At 46.2% G+C, this 21,290-nt stretch overlaps 1 protein-coding gene across 2 annotated transcripts in view; it reads left to right on the top strand.

Moving 5' to 3' along the window:
- KIF13B (kinesin family member 13B) overlaps positions 1-16,223 on the top strand; it is a 124,028-nt gene extending 107,805 nt beyond the window's left edge. For both annotated transcript variants that reach the window (XM_031603833.2, XM_031603832.2), the window contains 3 exons: positions 6,236-6,298; positions 7,815-8,838; positions 11,472-16,223. In XM_031603833.2, the coding sequence (XP_031459693.2) occupies positions 6,236-6,298; positions 7,815-8,838; positions 11,472-11,767 (1,383 nt within the window). In that variant the 3' untranslated portion in view covers positions 11,768-16,223. The remainder of the gene's footprint in view (positions 1-6,235; positions 6,299-7,814; positions 8,839-11,471) is intronic.
- The last annotated feature ends 5,067 nt before the right edge of the window (positions 16,224-21,290 follow it).

Genomic DNA, 21,290 nt, shown 5'->3' with positions numbered 1-21,290 from the left:
CCCATCCAACCTGGCCTTGAACACCTCCAGGGATGGACGGGGCATCCACAGCCTCTCTGGGCAGCTGTTCCAGCACCTCACCACTCTCCACTTTGTTGGCTTTGTTCAGAATTCTTACTGAATTGCTGTGTGTCTTTTGGAAGTATTTTATCCTGACTGCTCAAAACTGAATTAAATCCACATTTAATGAAGCAACTGTCATGCCCTGCTGGAGGAATTTCCAATAGCTGTTTGTAAATGGTGATGTGAATGTAATACTGTCAGACTGACAGTCCTTGAGCTCAGTCTGATGATGGTAAGGCAGAGACACCAGCAGTGGACTTTTCTGATAATATCCTTTTAGGACTGCATCAGTTATAACCTTGGCAGGTCTTGGAGAACGGGAAAGATGCCTGAAGACTGAAGGATAGCCAAGGTCACACCAGTTTTCAAGAAGGTCAAGGAGAGCGATCCGGGAAACAACAGGCGAGTCAGCCTCACTTCCATCCCTGGAAAGGTGATGGAACAACTTGTTCTCGATGCCATCTCTGAGCCATGGGAAGAGAAGAAGGTCATCAGGAGTAGTCAACATGGAAAAATGTCCGTTTCACCAAGGGGAAATCATGCTTGACCAACCTGATGGCCTTCTCTGATGTCATCACCAGCTGGGTAGATGGAGGGAGAGCAGTGGATGTTGTGTATCTTGACTTCAGCAAGGCTTTCCACACTGTCTCCCACAACATCCTTGTAAGAAAGTGTGGGATAAACAAGTGGACAGTGAGGTAGATTGAGAACTGGCTGACTGGCAGAGCTTGGAGCGTTATGGTAAGCAGCTCAGAGTCTGGTTGGAGGTCCATAGTTAGTGATGTTCCCCAGAGGTCAATACTAGGACTGGTCTTGTTCAACGTCTTCATCATCGACCTGGACAATAAGATAGAGTCTACTTTCAGCAAGTTTGCTGATGGTACAACGCTGGGAGGATTGGCTGATACACCTGAAGGCTGTGCTGCCATTCAACAAGACCTGCACAGACTGGAGAGTTGAGCAGGGAGGAGCCTGATGAGATTTAAAAAGAACGTGCATAGAGTCTTGTGCCTGGAGAGGAATAACCACATGCACCAGTATAGTTTGGGGGATGACCTTCAGAAAGGCACTCTGCAGAGAAGGGCTCAGGAGTCCTGGTGGACAACAGATTGGTCATGAGCCAGCAGTGTGTGCCCTTGTGGCCAAGAAGGCCAATGGGATCCTGGAGTGCATTAAAAAGAGCATGGCCAGCAGGTTGGGAAGGTGATCCTCCCCTTCTACTCTGCACTGGTGAGGCCCCATTGGACTGCTGTGTCCAGTTCTGGGCTCCCCAGTTCAAAAAAGACAGGGATCTCTTAGGAAGAGCCCAGTGGAGAGTCTCAAAGATGGTGAGGAGCATGGAGCATCTCCCGTACAAGGAAAGGTGAGAGACCTGGGACTCATCTGTCTGGAGAAAAGAAGGCTGAGAGGGGGTATCATAACTGTTAATAGATATCCAAAGCATTGGAGTCAAGTCGTTGGGAGCAGACTCTTCTTGGTGATGTGCAGCAATAGAACATGGGGCAATGGGCAGAAACTGGAACACAGGAAGTTTCGTATTAACACAAAGAATTTATTTTTTGTGAGAGTGACAGAGCTCTGGCATAGGCTGCCCAAAGAAGTTGTGGAATCTCCTCTGCAAATGATTCAAGACCCATCTGAGTGCCTTCCTATGCAACCTATTGTAGGAATCTGCTTTAACGGAGGGGTTTGATTCGGTGATCTCTGAAGTCCCTTCCAACCCTACAGTTCTGTGATTCTATGATTTCTGGAGCTTGGAGGGTAATTCTTGGATGCACTGGTCCACTGCTTACTGCATATTGCTTATTAACAGTGAACGATTTTCAACTGATAAAATCAAGGCTGAGGGCTCTGCACTGAATCCGTCAGCCATTGTCATCAGAATCATTTTACAAAATGTTTCATGACAGTGAAAGGCAAAATGTATTTTTCTGAGTCCTTTGAACAGGTTGCATTATATGTATGTACTACATGGGATGAAAAAGTCAATTTAGGGTTAATTTTAATGCTTCTGTAAGTGGAATGAGATACAAGTTTGCTTTTCAAGCTCACCAACATACCAAATTGGTCTCTAGATTTCATAGAATTGTAGAATTCTTAGAGTTGGGAGGGACCTTTAGAAGTCATCTAGACCAACTCCTCTGAAGTGAACAGGGACATGCACTGGTAAGTCAGATTGCCCAGGGCTTGATCCAGCCTGGCCTTGAAAGATTCCAGGGATGGGGCACCAACTACATCTCTGGGCAACCTGTGCCAGTGCCTCACCATCCTCACTGTAAAAGGTTTTTTCCTTCTATCTAACCTAAATCTCCTCTCTTTGAGCTTGAAGCTATTTCATCCCCCAGCTTGTATTGGCAGTGAGGGTTGCCTGAACCTAGGTGCAGAACTTGCATTTGGATTTGTTGAACCTCATGAGATTCACCCAGGCCCATTGGTCAGCCTGTCTGTGTTCCTCTGGATGACATCCCATCTGTCTGGTGCATCGACCACACCGCATAGCTTGGTGTCATCAAACTTCTCTCATCACTGATAATGATGTGGCTTTTGGTTACCCCAAAAGCACGTTCACTTTGGCCTCCAATCTGACCAGAAAATATTGTGCAAACACACTGAGAAATCTTTCTAAACTCACAGTAAAAGGAGCAGCTCCCAGGAAAAAGACAAATTTTATTCCACGGAGGTTCAAAGATGCTTTAAAGTGTATTGCTTTCATGTTCTCTCATACTCCACGTTTTGTCAGCTTGGTTGAAGGAACTGTGCCAAGAATTATCGCAGTAAAAGGGTCATGTTTTGCCTTTGCGTAAATGTGTCTGCTTTCACAGTCAATATCTGCACACGTTTTATGACAAAATTTGGCTCTCAGTTCAGAAATATTTTGCATCCAGTAAATGCCTTCACAGATAGTCAGACACGTTGTTTGGAATATCCCCCCCGAGTAACTTCACTACATTTCCTAGCAAAGATTTGTTTTAGTACCTTTGCTCCCCTCGTGAGGGTGTTTCTGCCCATCTGTTTCTTGTCAACACCAAAGTTGGGCAAGTGCCACTTCTCATAATTGCTTTTTTCTTCATGTTTTTCTAAACATTGCTTGGCAAAGTTAACATAGGAGTTTGGAGATTTGTCATCCTTTCAGGAGGAGAGCATCATCTTAGCAATTGATGAGGAATGATTAAAGTGTAACGGGTGTATTTACTTTTTAGATTGCATGGATTTACATGTTGCAAGACTTAAGGTGTTTGAGAGATAAAAAACCAAACAAACCCAACCACAAAGAATAACACTTTCCTCTGTTTGTTTGTTTTCAAGGGAGGAAAGGAAATCAAAGGAACAGAGAATTATCATTAAATGCTGCTTCTTAGTCCAATTCTGAGTCTCTCGTAATGATGCATCTCCTGGAGGTGGCACATATACTGGGACAAAATGGGGCAGAGGAAGGGATTTTCTTTTGTGGTACCAGCATGAGAGCTCAGAGCTAGCTTTGATTCTTGGTGCTCATTATTGAATCATAGGATCATAGAGTGGTTTGAGTTGGAAGGAACCCTTAAAGGCCATCTGTCCCACTCCCCGCACTGAACAGGGACACCCACAGCTCCATCAGTGCTCAGAGCCCATCCAGCCTGACCTTGGCTGTCTGCAGGGATGGAGCAACAACCACCTCTCTGGGCAACCTGTGCCAGTGCCTCGACACCCTGACTGTAAAAAACTTCTTCCTTATATCCAATCTAAATCTTCACCTCTTCTGGTCTGAAACCGTTTCCCCTTGTTCAGACAGACTCTGTCTGAACTGTCCGACTCCCCTTGACAGCAGACTCTGTCCCATTTCTTACAGCTCCCCTTTAGATACTGACCACCCTCAGGTCACCTCACAGCCTTCTCTTCTCCATGCTGCACAGCCCCAGCTCTCTCAGCCTGTCCTCATAGGAGAGCTGTTTCATCCCTGGAATCATTTTTGTGGCCCTCCTCTGGATGCACACCAACAGGTCCGTGTCTGTGACTCCAAATTCCCCTTCTATATCATCCCCTTTCTGTACCAGATGACACACAGTAGTGTAGAAGCAACAAGGACAGTGATTTTTCTTTACACAACCTTTCTGAGGTGCCAGAAAACAGTGTGTGGTGTGTTGGGCTGCGGAGGTATTTAACAGGGATTATCTGAACTCAAGGGCCTTGGCTCATGGCTGAGGTTCACATGTCCCTCTGCAAAAGATTTGAAGTGCTGTGGAAGTGCCTGCCTAGGGATTAGCCCTAATGCCTTGTGCCTAACGATCTCTTTTAATTAGAAGGTGATATTTAACAGCTTGGCTTTGTGCTGCTTTCCAAGATGGGCCAACCGTGCTTCAAAGACAGCTAAAGAGGAGAGCATAAGTGTTCTGCCAAGTACTCCAGCTGCTTTAACACGGTTATAAGCCTCTGTTACAACTAAAACATGCGGTGTATTCTTAGAAGAAAGTGAATCTCTCTCCTCTCTATAGTCTATGTAAAGTGAAACACTTGTCTGTTGTGACAGTTAAGTTATCCTTGCATGTCCAAGTGGGTTCTTCTGGGCACGTCAGAGTACTCACTGAACCTCATTGCTCTGAGCTGTTTCTGAGATCAGGTGCAAATCAGTGTCACAGTTTTCAGGTGCATGCTTTTGTCTTAGAAGATTGCCACTTTACTTTGGGCACGATGGCCGTAGGTTGGCAATCAGACTAAGTGATTTTAGTGGTCTTTTCCAACCTTTATGATTCTGTGATTTATGCCAGAGGAATCTGAGATTCTGACCCCAAACACCACTGGGTGATGAGTCCTAAATTTGTTTATTTTGGGGCTTCATTGCTTTCTTTGACTCTGGTTGCCCTCTGCTTCTAGCTCATGTCACAAAATGCTCATTCCTCGTGCATCCCAAATAGAAGCAGTGTGCTCTGAGCCCCACTTCAGTGTGCACTTCCAATCAGCAAGTTTAAAGATGAGCAGCCCCCTCCTCCTGCTTTCTTTTACTGAGCTGAAGCTTTAATATCTCTACAAAAAAAAAAAAAAAAAACCTTATTTTGATCCACTGTGAAGTTGTTGGTTTTTTTGTCTGTCTTTTGTCTTTTAGTTTTACTTTGAACAACTGTGGTTTTGTTTAATGCCTGGCAAATCTCTGCATAGCTCTTCTTGTCCCCCGTGGTTTTTTTTCTTTTTGGGGGAGGATTAGTCACATTCCTACTTCACTTTGCTTAGAAAGGATGCAAGAAAAGAGTACCTCACTCTTCAGTTGGAAAGTTTCAGTTCTGTAAATTGGATTCTGGAAATATGCCTTGGAGATGGGCACTGCCTGTGTGTTTCTGCAGAAGGAGTTCTCAAATGCCTCCGAGAGAGGAGAACAAGAAGAAAAGGAAAGAAGCAGACCGCTCCCTAATTGTGTATGTTGCCCTTACAGAGTTCTTTCCCTTAAGTATGAACCTACAATTGCAGCATGAAGAGATGCTTCAGCCTTTTTCTCCTCTCGTCTTCCTGTGTCCCACTCCCAAGGCTTCCATTGACTGTGTGGTCCCATTCCCTCCTGTGACAGCAGTGCGTGGCAGTGAGAGTCAAGTAACAGAGTTATGGTCACAGTTGGCTGCCGTGGTCTCAGGAGATGCCTTCAAGTGATTATTTCAAACCTTTAAAAAGCAGAAGGGCCAAACACTGAATGGGGAGCAACATTTGTAGTCAAAGCCTTCGTGTCAAAGCCCAGCTGTCAAAGAGAGGATTCAGTGGGAACACAGAAGCGGTCCTTCTGGCACGGGACCAATACGTTGTCATTAGCAAATTAGTAAGCATGGCTAAAATCTTAACTACATTGAGGTACTGGAGAAGGAGAAAGTTGTGGGGAGGGACTGAAGCTGAGGATTTCACCAAGCAGAGTCACCTCAGACCTCTTTGCCATCTGGTTGCTCAATGCTGTGCCCTTTACCGCTCCATAGAAGAAATGTCTGTGCTATGAATTTGTGCTTGTAGTTGTTTTTATGCTGAAGTTCAGGGATGCCTCTGTTGCTTTGATTAATGCATTTGTTTGCCCCTTCAGAGTATGTCAGCAGAACACGTTAGGATAGTAATGCTTGGTCCTTTTTGATAATCCCAACATTTCAGATGTCAGTTTTGACGTTTACCAGCTGGACAACATGTAACCCTTTATTGAATGATGCTCTGTTTTTCATTCCTGCAGGCTGTCCCACGGATTATGGTTCAGTCTGCCAGTATCGATGCCAGTGCTGCAAAGATAAAGCAGGTAAGCACACCGTATCATGTTAAGAAACAGTTTCTATATTCACATCACTGAAAACCAGAGGCAGCAAAAGCCACTTAAGCCTGTGGCACTTTTGCTGTCACTTCATGGTCACACAATTAAATGCAGTATGCTTTGCTGTGTTTTCTTAGGTCTTGCTTAAGTCTCCCCTTCTGGTGCTGGCTATGCTTCTATATTTAAAAACCTGGCTAATCATATGATTGTATTTGCAGTTAACTAGCTAAAATTTAGCTGTTTTGCTGCTTTAAAAGACAAATTGCTTTCCACTGATGCTTTCTATAAACAGAACGAGTCTGTTATTCTGAGTGCTGAGCTTAATTCTTGATTTTACATTTCAAGCCAATTCACGATATCGGCATGAAAAAAGGCTCTTGTAAGCAGGATAGAAAATAGACCCTATGATCTCCTACAGTTCAGCAGAACTTCAGTCTTGTGAATAGCAAATCAGCTTTCTCCCACTGTGCTTTTATTGTCTTAGTAAAATGTGTTATCTGAACACAGCTTAAAAGGGAAAGCCCAAAGAAAGAACAGAGTTCCAGAGTCCACAACTACAGCACCCGCTCCACAGAAAAGCTAGAAGTGTTTTCAATCCACTGCAACATTTCAAAAAACTTTTCTGTATTTTATCTTACTTGGCAATAGTTTTAACTCCTGAAGCTCTTGTAATTCAATCAAATCCCTCTTTCATCGAATGCCACTTAAGTTCCCAGTGAGAAAGGTATTTCAGAACAAGGTGCAAGTCCTGTTGTTAGGGACACTTTAGTATTAAATGGGAAGAAGACAACATTTTGAATAGTAAACAAGTATGTGCACTTGAGAGTTAACAGGTAGGTACACGTCTGCCTTCCTCCAACCACTTTTTCTTCTTCATATTAGCAGCCACCTCCTTCCCTCCCAAAGAGATTTAGAGACATCCTAATCTTTTAGAGTACATGAGCTGGCACAAGATATTGATCTATCAGATTTAGTAAACTTTACAGCCAAGAAATACATCACTAAAATGGGCTGTTAATCTCATGAGGTGCAGTTAATTTCATACCCTGGAAGTGTGTGGTGCTGGTGACAGTGAGGTGGGAATGGCATTTGGGAACGGGAACATAAATGACAGTTTAGCTGGAAAGCTGTGATTTATCAGTCCTGAAAGTTAAGCCAAATAACTGAGAGAGGCTTATAGATCATGACTGTTTCACATTTCATATAAATCCTGCTATTCAAACAGCAAATGACCATTCCTGCAATATAAATAATTTTTCAGTAAATACTGCGGAACGTATTTCTTTTAGTCAATGCTTTTCTTATTAATGGAAGAAATGAGCTGACAATCCTACCAGATTTGTAAAGCTGACTTCAGATCAACTTCATCTTCTGGAGACTGTGGCTACGTGGGGGTGTAGATATGCTGGAGGCCTTAGTGCTTCTCAGAGGCCGTGTTTCTGCCCTTTAGACCCAGAGAGTTTGGATATCAGAGTTCCATGGTCACTGTCCTCTTCTGTTTCAGCTGAACCAAGAGGCAGCAGGGAAACGACCATTTGAAGCTGCGGTACGGATATCAGAGGTGGAAAAGAGTCCCGAAAAGATGCCCAAAGTGCCTTTGCAGCAGCCCACGGGAGATGCCCAGGCACAGGACTCCCAGGAAGGGCCTCCAAGTCCTCTGAGCGAAGCCTCCAGCGGGTACTTTTCCCACAGTGTATCAACAGCCACCCTTTCTGATGCCCTCACATCAGGGAGCGATGCTGTAGTTCAGCCAGGGGGACAGACGTCTGCCCTAAGTGACTTCCCAGCTCCTGCCGTGGCTCAGGGATCTTCAGACATGCCAGGACACTCAGACAGTCCTTTAGAAAGCTGTCTCAACAATAAGGGGGAGAGTCTACCCACCCCCAGCCTTCCAAGCGCTCACACAAGATCAAAAGACAGCACTGAAGTGAATGGGAGTGATGCTTTGAAATCAAAATCTTCTGCATCTCCTGTGACTCATAGTGAGCAGGCAAATGATGCCTCTGTAGCCACTGATGCAAAAACCTTTCTTTCTACCTCTGCTCCAAGGATGGAGTCATCTAAACAATTGATGGAGTCAGCAGGACAGGCTGCCAGGAGAAAGGAAACAACTTCTGGGGCTTCCGAACTGGGGGTTCCCAAACCACAGATTCAGCCCAACCAATTGTCCCAGCCCAGCGTTGCCGCCTCCCCCTTCAAAATCCAGAAGGTCAAAACTTCAGAGCTCAAGTCCTTTACCAGCATGTTGGGGACTGATCCCTCGTGTTCACTAAACGCAGAAGAGGAGCAGCAAGAAGGAGAAAAGAGCGTATCTGCAGCACATGGCCTGAGCCATAATGGGTCAGAGATGGCAGAAGAAAAACTGGAAGTAGTTTCTGACTCTGAAGATGCCAATGAAATTCCCGAGTGGCTGAAAGAAGGAGAATATGTCACTGTTGGTGCAAACAAGACAGGCATCGTTAGATACGTTGGGCCCACAGATTTCCAAGAGGGAACGTGGGTTGGTGTTGAACTGGATTTACCTTCAGGTAAGACGTGCTCTAGATTGAGTGCAACATAGGCAGCATTTCAGAGTTTGCAGTGTTTGTTTTAATGTTGACCATCAGGAAAAAGAGGTGGTTAAAGTTTTTGTTCAGTTTCTTTTGTTATTCCTGCCTGACTCTTACTTTTAGGCTTCCCAGATTTTATATAACAAATAATTTTTAGAAACTAGGGTACCGTTCTTGGAGAAGATTTGCTTCCATGTGTCATTGGAGCATGATGCAGAAAAGCAATGACTTGAGCAGAAGCACTTTAAAACTATGGAGGTGAGAGGAAAGGAGGTGATAGCTGGCATTTGTTCTCTACTGAAGCCCCAGGCTTCACAGTTCCTTCCCTTTCCTTCCCTTCACAGGTTCACATCAGCTTTCATGGCACTCATTTTCTCTGTTATCTAAGAGCAGGCAGGATGTGACAGTGGAAGACTCAGGAGAATCATAGAATCACCAAGGTTGGAAAAGACCTTTAAGATCATCCAGTCCAACCGCTCACCCACCACCAGTATTGCCCACTAAACCACGGCCCTCAGTGCTACATCTAAACATTTCTTGAACATCTCCAGGGATGGTGACTCCACCACCTCCTGGGCAGGCTGTTCCAGCACCTCACCACTCTTACAGAGAAGAAATGTTTCCTAGGAAGTGACCCTTAGATGACATTGCCTTTCATAGTGAGAGTGGTTTATAAAGAGTGCTCAAAGCTCCTTATTTAAATTCTTTTAACCGAGCTGTAAAATTCCAAAGCTGCAATGCAGGCTGTGGTTGGTGAATCAGCACGTCTCAAGGAGTTGCCCACACTCTGCTGCATGCTTCTCTGAGATTGGAGCTGCTCCCCAAGATAAGTAGTGTCTCCAGGATCCAGGACTCCCATTTAAATGAGCACTTATCTTTCCCATGCATGGTGTGCTCGTAAAAGCTAAACTAGACGGCATGCTTTCAGCTGGGTACAGAAAACTGCCTGGATTTGCCATCCCAGAAAGCAAACTGTATCTCCAATCCCTCTGAAAGTTGTAGTCACTATTCTCTGTATTCATGCTTTATTTTAAGAATATATGTATTTATAGACTCACTGTAGTTTAGAAAAGTCTCATTCCCTCCCTGTCTGGTCCACTGACTACTCGGTGAGCATCAGCTTAGCCATCCTTGGAAGAGTCTTGTGGCTAAGAGATGTTGGTCTTGTTGAAGACTCAGTTACTGGTGTATACTTCTGTTTCCACAGAAATTTAGGTCCCGATTTCATAGAGACATAGAATGGCTTGGCTTGGAAGAGACCTTAAAGCCCACCCAGCCCTAACCCCTGCCTTGGGCTGGTTGCCACCCACCAGCTCAGGCTGCACAGGGCCCCATCCAGCCTGGCCTTGGGCACCTCCAGGGATGGAGCATGATTTGTTGGAGTACAGCTGTCTTCTAGCAGACCTGTAGCTTCCCTTGGGAAACACGGTCACAAGGTGGTGTCTTTGGGTTGGAAGGGAACTTAAAGCCCATCCAATCCCAAGTCCTGTCACGGGCAGGGATGAACCAAGGCCAGATCTGCTGCGGCTGCTTCCTATGATTTTATCTACTTGGATATAAAACCAGCTGATGGGTTTTTTATCCTATGCATTCCTCAAGGGGAGGCTTCTCCCACTTATCTGCTCGTCTGGAGCTTGAAGACTTCTCTGTTGAATTCATTGATCACAAGCTCTCGTTTTCTCTCATTGCTTAGTACTGATGGTGCTTGCTTTCCTGCTTGTTTACCTATTTAGAGGCAATACAGCATTTTGTTTTGCAGGAACAAAGTGCTTCCACTGTCCTCCTGTGTAATAGTTTCTAAGTCTGTCATCATCATGGTAGCTTTTATTTTCAACGAAAGTCTTCCCTGCAGCATGGCACTATCTTTCAGCACAGGCTGCTGTTGTTGCTCCTTTATCCAGCCACTTCTCTACTTCTGTAATAACCTGCATGGCTCTGCACGGAGCTGTTACTGAGCAGCTCAGCCAGGAGATTTATGCATTGTTTTTAACCTTAAAAACAAAAGAAAACCCTATCCATTTAGACTGACAAAAACTATAATTAGTATAGCCCTCTGGCATTATATTGTTCTCAGTCATTGTGTTAGTTCATTTCTTCAACTTGTCTTTAAGCGTTTTGTAACTGTGACTCAACCTTCAGCTGAGTCAGAATCAGCTCAGTTAAACCCCCATCCCTGTCCCTGCTGCTGATAATCACAGAATCATAGAACCATAGAATGGCCTGGGTTGAAAAGGACCACAATGCTCATCCAGTTCCAACCCCCTGCTGTGGTCACCAACCAGCAGACCAGGCTGCCCAGAGCCACATCCAGCCTGGCCTTGAATGCCTGCAGGGATGGGGCATCCACAGCCTCCTTGGGCAACCTGTTCCAGTGCATCACCAGCCTTTGAGTGAAAAACTCATATATATGCACAGAGCAAAAGCCATTTTGTGCAGCAGTGGCACAGCTGCCCAGGGAGGTGTTGGAGTCCTGGAGGTGTTCCAGAACCATGGGGATGTGGCACTGATGGATGTGGGCAGTGGGCATGGTGGGATGGACTAGGGTTGGACTTAGAGATCTTAGAGGTCTTTTCCAATGTTAATGATTCTATGATCTCTCTTTCTTTTCAAAGGGAAGAATGATGGCTCCATTGGAGGAAAGCAGTACTTCAGGTGCAACCCAGGCTATGGATTGCTCGTAAAACCAGGCAGAGTTAAAAAGGCCGTAGGACCAGCGAGGCGGCGGAGCACCGGTGTGAGGTTGCAGGGAGCAGCATCCAACGAGAACAGGAGGAGTGGCAACTTCTCTGCTTCAGCATCCAGCCTGGCTTCACTCACTGCCCTGGCTGCCAAGTCAGAAGGAGGACCCACAGTTCGCTTGGAGAAGAGCCAGAAAAACGCAGAGAACAGGAAATCCTGGGCGAGCTGAGAGTGGACTGCTGCAAAACGCCCTGCACCGTGGCTGTGGGCCCCCATCTTTTAGCTTCAGATGGCTAAAAGCAGGCCTGTGAACTTGTGGTTTGTGGCAAACACTAATGAAGGGTTTTTTCTCTGCTTTGGGTGACTGGCACGTTCATTCCTTGCCTTGCCATGGTCTACAGCCATAGTTTCCTGTTACATGTTGTGATGCTGAGGTGTAGGGGTGACTATGAGCTCTGCTCTCCTCCACCTCCCAGAGAAGGAGGAGATGAGGGTTGTTCAAATTATGGCATGACTTCTAGTGGCTACAAAATCCTGTCTACACCTCAGTGCTTCTCTGAGCACAGGTCCCCAAAAGAATCCATTCTGTATAATTTTCTGAGAGCTGTATCACATAGTGCATGGTGAAAGGGCAAGATAATGACTCCAGATGGGCAGAGAAGGGAATATAAAACTTAATCTAAAAATGAGGAACCCCTCAAAACTCTTTCATTTTTTAAAAAAAGCAGCCCTCTGGTTGCGTGGCCCAGCATCAGTGCCTGGTTTGATTTCTGTTCTGTTATCCTTCTGTGTAAATCAGCACAAACTTTATTGCTGATGGGAATGAGAGCAGGCCCATGATCCACTCTGTAATATTTTTGATCCCTTCTTTGTACAGAAGAGGGGAGTTAAACAAATTTGCTGTCTCCGATTCATTTAGTGTGTGCTCTCACCATGCTGTGCTCCTCTCACTGCCCCAAGCAATACAGGACCTTCCCTCTTTCTTTTGGGTCAGGAGGATTTTGGCAGAGATGGCACTGAAGTGCTCCCGTGTCCCCAGCCTTTTGTCAGGTCCTGCCTGCTGCTTGATGGAGCATCCTGCCCAACCTTTGGGTCTTTGCCCAGCCTTTGGGTCTTCACCCAACCTATGGGTTTTCATCTAGCCTTTGGATTTTCATCCAGCCTTTGGGTCTTCACTCAACCTTTTTGTATTTGCCCAACCTTTGTGTCTTCGCTCAACCTTTGGATCTTCGCCCAACCTTTGGGTCTTCACCCAGACTTTGGTTTTCACCCAGCTTTTCAAAGCAGAGGCTTGCTGCTCTTGTAACAGGATGAATCCAGTGTATTTATTTGTATTTATTGTGTTGAACTGAGCAAAGGTTGCGCTTTACAATCATCCGCCGCCCGGCGTTGCGCTGAGGAGCGCAGTGCTAAGAGCAGCCCAACCCAGTGACATGGAAACAAACCCACGAAAGAGTCTTCCCCAAACCAACCCCTCCCAGAGGTGGAGGGTTGGCCTGGCTTTTATAAAACTTGATTTTATTTTTGGTAAACCTTAGTAGTTTTTAACACCCTGTGGCACAAATTACATACCTGTATATACGTGTGCACATATCTGCCTACACTCATTTTCTAACAAATCAAGAAAGGCCACAGGCTTTTATATTGAGCTGTTTATATCTTGTTTAAGGAATCAGGGGGGGGATTGGACAGCTTGAGCAATAAAGGTTTTATCTACTTGGGGAATATTTAGGATGCTGAATTAATGATTTAACTTTAATACGTATCTAGTCTCTGTCCGTGCTGCATGTGGGTATCAAAGTGCCTTAGCCATCTGGTTCAGAGGTCCAAGGGAGAGATACATTGTCATCAGAGGAGACAGGGCTGCTTAGTGAAGGAGATAATTATGCTGATTTACTGTAATTAATATCATTTATGCAGAAGGAATAAAATTAAAATAGAAACTAATCTGTAGCTGAAGTAAGTGGGATGGGATACAGTGCAGCATGCGTAGTACTGCAGGGATTTGTATCTCCTCTCAGCTTTTGTTAGTTTCAGTGTTTCCTGGATTTTTGTAAAGAAATCTTAATATGAAATGTGTAGAGCAGCTTTTAAAGACATTTTTAGCATACAGTTTTTTCTCCTTTTCCTTTGCACGGAGCTCCTGTCCATGCAAGCCAAGGCGATGGGAGAAATTCAGTAATAAAGAGTTCAGATCTCAAATTCCTGGTTTTTATAGACATGATCCATGCAACAAAATGGCATTTTGCTTTGGGGCGTGATGACTCTCGCTGATAGAAGGCCACCCGCTGGTTCATATGACGCCTCTTACACTGCCCTGTCTGTTTTCTGAAATCCGCTTTTCATGTTTTTCTGATTGCACTCTGCTCTGATGTGCTACGCAGAGGTAGCCCATGGGAAGCAGCCCCAAGCCTACGGGTTTTTGTAGTCTCAGCATTTCATTACAGGAGTTAGGGCTACCTTCACAGCGTGCTGATGTTTGCATGTCCCCTTTGGGGGGATACGAAGGGAAGAAGCTGAGTCCTCCCACACCCCACTGCTCTGCTGAAGACTGCAGATGTCCAGGGCTGTAGAAAGCAGCAAAGGTGCAGGAGTGACAGGGTGCAGCCCAAGCAGCTGGGCAGTGGCTCACTATGGGTTTTACCAGCTGTAAATTCCTTTGCCTGCACTTGTATTACAGTTCTTGCTCTGTAGGGACGTATTTAAATGTCTGGGACGTGTGCTTGGTGGCTGCAGCCAGCTGGTGGGGGTGGGTTTCCTCTGCCTCTGCCCTTGGTTGTGTTACCACACTGTGCTGTACGGATTCAGAAGGGCACAAACAGCATTGACCTGCTACCTCCCCCCAGGGTCAGTTGCCCTGGAAGCAAATGTCTTAAATATGGCTGTGGTTGGGGTGTCTGCAAACATTGGTGTGCGATAAGGGGGGCAGAGCTGCTCTGTTCAGAGCACCACGTTGACCTCTGTGGAGGGAGGATTTTTCTCTTTTGCTTTTTACTTTCTTTTTGAATTTTGAATGAGACCTCCTCAAATTCCACCTGCCCCCAAAGGCTCGCTCTGTGGGTGAGTTCCACAAAGCCAAGCACATCCACATGGGCCACAAGGACACTCCTGGAGGACTTCTTCATCTCCTTCCTGCTCACCCCAACTTCCCCAGCTGCCCATTCCTTCTCCTGCTGGTAATCCAAGTTTGGGCTCAGTGAGCGCTCATCTCTCTGCTCAGAGCATCAGCTAAGCAGAGAACATCCTTTTAAGCCACAATGAGAATAATTTGATTTTATTTTTTTTAATTGGTAACTAGCATTAGAATAACTTTACCCTCAGCATAAAGGAGGAGGTGCTCTTCACTGGAACAGCCCAGCAGCTGAGGCTGGTGTGTTAATAGCTATGCATATTTCCCAATGTTTTTCATGCACTTTATATACAGGGAGGAAGAATATTTTAATGCAGGAACTGTGATTTGTTGTGATTCGAGTTTCTCATCTGCTGTGTTTGCTCAGTTCTGTGAGCTCATATGGTGTCAGAGAGCAGAGCTGTGTGGGTGGATCTGAGACGTGGTGGGATTTAGGCACACAGTGGCATTTGCTGCAAGCAGCCCAGGCAATGCTTTGGGAAGGGTGTTCTGTGGGTTCTCTCCAGCCAGGCCAAGACTTTGTACTGTATGATGCTCCCGATTCTCCTGGTGTTTTGATCTTGTCCCAAATAATACTTGCTCAGTTGAAGGGCCTTGGCTCTTTGCTTGTCGGCAGCATAGTTTATGTGAGGAAGTTAGAAATGATTCCTGCATGGGAATATTGCCCACATCCTTAAGAAAGAAGGGTTTCCCCCACATCTCTTCCTCCGCTGCTCAGCCTCAGAGGCTCAGCATCACTTTGCTCTGCTACGAGCTGAGAACCCTACTTTGTTCTGCCTCACAGGTCATCAAAACCCATCCAGAAAGAGCCCGGGCATCACACAGTGCTGCTCATCCCATAAGGGAGCTGCCCAAGAGTCCTTCCTGTCCTCACACATCATCCTTACTCCGGTACTGGCAGTTCTTTGCACAAGAAGTTCAATGTTTGCAGTGCCTTATCCCTGGGTCAGCAAATAACACAGCAACGCGTTGGGCTCAGCCTGACCTGGAGTCTGCATAGCTTGTAGGAAGTGATGCTACACCAAGGTGGTGCAGATGAGTTATGCTACCCTTGGGCTGGAGTTGCAGTAAGTGTCTTGTTCCTACATCCCCTTCATCCCTCCCTGCTTTGGGTTCTCGCTCTGTGCCATCCTGGCATTTCTCACCCACAGGGCACCAGGGGTTTCCTTTCCCACCCCCACTAACACCCACTGTGTCTTGGGAGCCTCTCCCAGCTCATCTTTCTGTTGATTTTTTTTTTTTTTTTTTGTAAATGTAGTGGGTCTGTATATAAAGAGTGGCTATTTACACTGTGGTATTATTACGTGTTGATTGGTGTACTTTAAATGAGCTAAAATCCAAAGACACTTTGTAATGAGCTGTAAAGTTTTTAATTATTTCTGTACAATACTAAATTGTAATATTGTGTTATATATGCAATGCAGCCTGCAGTACCTAAATAAACTTCTTCTTTAGAACCCATAAGTCTACACTTAGTTATCTTGTGAGCATCACCAAAACTTTCAGACGTGTTCGGGGCATCACAGTGGGAGTGCTGATGTTTGAGGGTGCTGAGATCCATCACTATAATCTCACACACGTCTGTTGCCTTGTTCCTTGCTGTATAGGGGTCTCCCATAGATACACACAGCACTGCTGGCCCCTCGCCTCCCTCCTCTTTGAGGTTTCAGACATCAGCCCTTCCAAAGGCAAAAGGGCTGTTGGTGCCCATCCTGCCCTTGGTCACAGCAGTGAGTTTTCTTTTCCATCTGCTCTTCAATGTGTTGTAGAGTCCCCTTCCTGCTCCAGGTTCCCGATGGCACCTTCACAGCCCCATGTTGGGCTCCAGCTCTCTGCAGCACTGTGGGGCCCAGCACCCCAGTTGTGACCTCAGCAGCATGCGATGCAATCCTTGGAGCTCATCCCTTTTTTTAGTTTCAATTTGTCAACACATTTTCCACCAAAACGCAGCTCAGCGTTGCTAACAAGAAGCCAGCTTTGGGCCCAGCTCTCACCTGTTTGTTTCTACAAGCAACAAAACCCCGCACCGATTCCACAATTCCTTGCTGAAAGTCATTTAGCAAAGGATATTTTTATCGGCGCCTTGCAATCAGCGCACAGAAATACAGCTGCCTGTCGTGTTGTTTTTTTCTACAGTCAATCTCCTTTCATGTTGTACCTTCAGAAAAAGCAAGAAGAAACGCCAACCTTCTGCTGGAGCACGGGCGCCTTTTGAAGTGCCGTCACTTTGTTGGAGAACCGCTCTTCCCAAAGGTGGTTCCTGCAGCTCCGCCGCGCTGCTCTGTGTTCTGCAGCCAGAGCTGCCTTCAGAAGGCAGCCATCAAAACAAGCGAGGGGAACAAACGCCCCACAAAGGATGCCTCCTCCGCTGCCCGCCGCCAATTAGCAGCGCTCTCACGGCCCTCACCTGTCCTCGTGCTCTTTGTCACAATGGAGTTGCCAAATTCCAGCTGGAAATGGAGGTTTGGGGCAGGAGACCTCTGGGTCCTCATGTGTTCATAGAATCATAGAAGGATCTGGGTTGAAAAGGCCCACAATGCTCATCCAGTTCCAACCCCCTGCTATGTGCAGGGTCGCCAACCAGCAGACCAGGCTGCCCAGAGCCACATCCAGCCTGGCCTTGAATGCCTGCAGGGATGGGGCATCCACAGCCTCCTTGGGCAACCTGTTCCAGTGCCTCACCACCCTCTGCGTGCAAAACTTCCTCCTATTATCCAACCTAAACCTCCCCTGTCCCAGTTTAAAACCGTTCCCCCTTGTCCTATCACTGTCTGGTGTTCCCCATCTTCTCCAAAAAACAAAGTGGGGGACCCAGGAATTTGAGGCCATCACTCATCCTCCAAAGACTTCATTTTTCTACGTTTTGAAGCTGTAGAGATGTGTTTCCTATTGCTCGTGCCTGAGGCTGCTCCAGGGCTGCCACCACCCTCAGACAAAAAGGACCATCAGAGAACTTTGTCTTTGTTGAGTTATACATTTTTATTTTCTAAGAGGTACAATACTAAAATAAACACAAATTAAAAAAAAAGTTTTATTAAAACAAAACTGTACAAAAAAGCAGTTATACTACATTTTAATTACAGAACAGTCTACTGTCCAAAAGGCACTAATCCAGAATAGGAGATACAATGATACAGGACTCATTTTAACTATTTTAATCAATACAATAGAGCACTTGTTTCTCTGTCCATTCACATACAGAAACAAGGACTTTTGCTACAGTCATTACACACTGTTATAAATATGAGCCCTACATGGAAAGGTGCAGTATCGCTCTCCCTGGACCAGAATTGGGTTCAGACAATGTTAGAAATTAAAAACGAAAAGAGCACAGAGGGCAGGAGGGAAGGAGCTGATACTTCTGAAGCACCTGCTGCCTAAGGAAGATGGGACAAACATGAACTGTCACCTTCATTCTGTAGATGGGAGCGCACAGAAAGGACCCGTTTGCCTCCAGGGTTTGCAGCAATGAAGGGGAAGAGAAATGTGGATCACATACATTGCAGAGCTTTGTGTTATTTCTCCACCACAGCCTGTTCTACACAGCTCTGCCCGGCAGTCCTCCACTTTACAACTCATAGAGACCAACACCAAGTGACAGAATGACTGCCCTCTCTCCTTACAGCAAAACATGGAGCAGATCCACGCACGAATCACAGAATTGCTCTGGTTTGGAAAAGACCTTCAAGCTCATCAGGTCCAACCACAACCTGACCATACTACCCTAACTAACAACTCTCTGCTAAATCATGTCCCTGAGCACCACATCCAAACGGTTTCAAACACATCTGGGGATGGATGGATCAGCACCTCGCAGCTAACTGCAGTGACTTAGAGAAGACTTGAGAAAAACTCTTCCTAAACATCAGTACCAGAAGGGCGCCGAGCCGTGAGAACAGGGACGCCGCGGCTGCTCCACCACTCGCTGCAATGCGTGCAGGTCGCACCAGCACTGCTGCCCACCCGGCCTCCTGACAGCAAAACCACTTTGGCAGCCGTGGGGAAGGTGGGGATGCTCATAGTGCACTGCAGCTTGCTGGCGGTACCTGAGATTCGCTCCCTGTGACGCACAGCGCCGCCTCCCTGCTTCGGCTGCCTGCTTACTGCTCATCCTCCCTCCTGCTCTGCACTGCTACTTGTTTCTTCCTGAAATTTCATGCCGAGGACCATAGCAAAGATACGACAGAGAACAGGCGGGTGAGAGCCCACCAAGTGGCAAACAACAACGCACAGCACGTCCACCAAATGCCAGGGATGGATGAAGGCCATGGGCTGAGCAGCCCGGCCACGGCGAGGAGCATCACCCAGCGAGGCAGGAGAGGGGTGGGACACGGCGGGAGAGGGATACTGCACCTTTGGAACAGTGTCATACACAGAAGACAAAGACAGGCATCTGGATGTTAACAAAAATAAGTAACAAAGAAATATGATTAAACAAAATCTCTTCTCACATCATCCTATACTACATCCTCCTTCTGCTTAGCAGAAAATTGTACGTACACAAAAATACAAATACACAATTTTGTAGAACAGTCTGATTTTAATATATTTATATATATTTATATTTATATGAGTGGCAGGTTAGTTCATTATATAGAGCTTTTTGCACTTTTGGCTCATACGCAACAAGGCTTTATAAATTCAGCTTTAGCTTTCATTCAGGTTTTATAGCTTCTCAAACATTTGTTTTCACATTTAAAGCAGCATCCAATTTGCAAGAGGAGTTGGTGGTGGCTACAGCAAGGATCGGGTCACGAGGTTATTTGGGGTGGGGGGAGAATATACATTCCAGTGTGTGTGCGCGCTAGTGCTCGTGTAAAAAAGAACAGAGTGAAGGTGTGACTCCAGGATACCATGTTTACCTCCTGAGGTAGGCACAACACCTACAGCAGATGAGACACAGGGGCGAGGCGCGGCGGGGCGCACGGTGTGGGGAACGAGGACGTGGGCAGAGGCAGCGGCAAAGGGACGGACCTGCGGGAGCGCTGGGAGCCGTGGGAGCAGCAGAGCTGGCACAGCTCATCCCCACTTAGTGATGAGTTGGAGACGTGGGGAGGAACTGCAGGGGATTGCAGCTGCCCCACATGCATGAGACCATGACAGCTCACGTCCACCACAGCGCTCAGCCCGGCGCTCGCATCCCGACGCGACGGCGGAACAAAACGAGGGTGCACAAAACCCCAAAATGGAAATCCCAACCCACAGCACGTCACACAGAGCCTGGGGACTTTGCTTTCCTCACTCTCCTCCTGTGCCCCACGTAGTGTTCCGTTGCCTTTTCACTTCTGGCTTGGACACGCTCGCTGCTAAGCTCTTTTCAATTATGACCACCGGTATCGACAATCACTTTGTTTAGGAAAAAAATCACAGTTAAAAAAAAAGGCATCTCTGGAGCAGGGGGACAGCACTACATCCAATGTACTATGGGCTCCATGAGCACTTTGTCCTCATCAGCACCCCAGCAATAGATTCTCCTTTGATCATTGCTTATACCAACACCCATCGACATCCTACAAGCTCACTTTCTGTTCTCTGCACAAGAGATGTCCTTACGGCTTCTCTTGCCAACAAAATTTCCTAGGCTTTCCTAACTCACATGTAATTAAGTTGTCACGGTGAAAACAACACTTTGTTACTCATGAAAAATAAAACATCTACGTATGGGTCGCTTTCATCTTCGGAACCCTCCAGTGGTACCAACACATCTCACCAGCGTTCCCTTCTTTTATTTTCCTTTCGCTATGGTCAGAAGAAACACTTTAATGCAATTTTTTAAACTAACATTGATATCTTTTGTTTTACCCACTTAAAATCCTCATTTTTACAAGTTCATGACCACCTGCCAATCATTACATTATTTTGACAAAATGTTTAGCAGGTGCCACTCTAACAAGCCTAGAAATAATTAAGAATAAAGGAAGAAACCGCCTCTGTGATTCCAAGAAGGGGTTATCATGGATATTGGCCACTCCTACCCAGACCCTCAGGTGTAGGGTTATCCAGAGATACGAGATGAATGCACAAAGCCATTCGCATCCGGAATCCCAGAAGCAGTTTCCTACCAAATTCTGCCCGAGCTTCCCCCTCCTTCCCATCCACCCTAAAACAGAGATTGCCACGGTTCGGCTGAGAAACACCGTCTGCTCAGAAGTTCCCCACCAACAAGTTTTAGGTTGGAGAATGAGGGGAGCAGCATGAGGAAAGGGATTTCTTCCCTGCTGGATTCTGCAGGGTTGCAGACTCCCACTGCTCCTCCGGAGGAAGCGCAGCGAGGGCTCTGTTCTTAGGAGGGAAATGAGGTCTAATCCTATTTCTCCAGCTCACTCTGGAGTCCTGTTACTCACTTAGGCACTTTTTAAATCGACACTAAGAAAAAAATAAGAATAATTAAAAAAGTACTGCACATATTTCACACTTCCTGGGCTTTTATGAGCCTTGGGAAGATCACAGAGACCAAGGGGGAGACAGCCAAGGCCATCAGTCAAAAAACAGTGCTCCCCGTGGACATAACCCACTTGTAATTGTCACCCTTTGACAGAACCGCTGCTGAACTAAACCTGGTTTGAATCTGTCACTCCCACACCATCCTTAAGGTAGAAGCCTGTCCTTGGTGGCTCTGCTC

This window comes from Phasianus colchicus, chromosome 2 (genome assembly GCF_987193195.1).
Source record: "Phasianus colchicus chromosome 2, bPhaCol1.hap1.1, whole genome shotgun sequence".
Taxonomy (NCBI): Eukaryota; Metazoa; Chordata; class Aves; order Galliformes; family Phasianidae; genus Phasianus; species Phasianus colchicus.
Note: the sequence above shows the minus strand (reverse complement) of the source record. Positions and strands in the feature narration are given on the sequence as shown.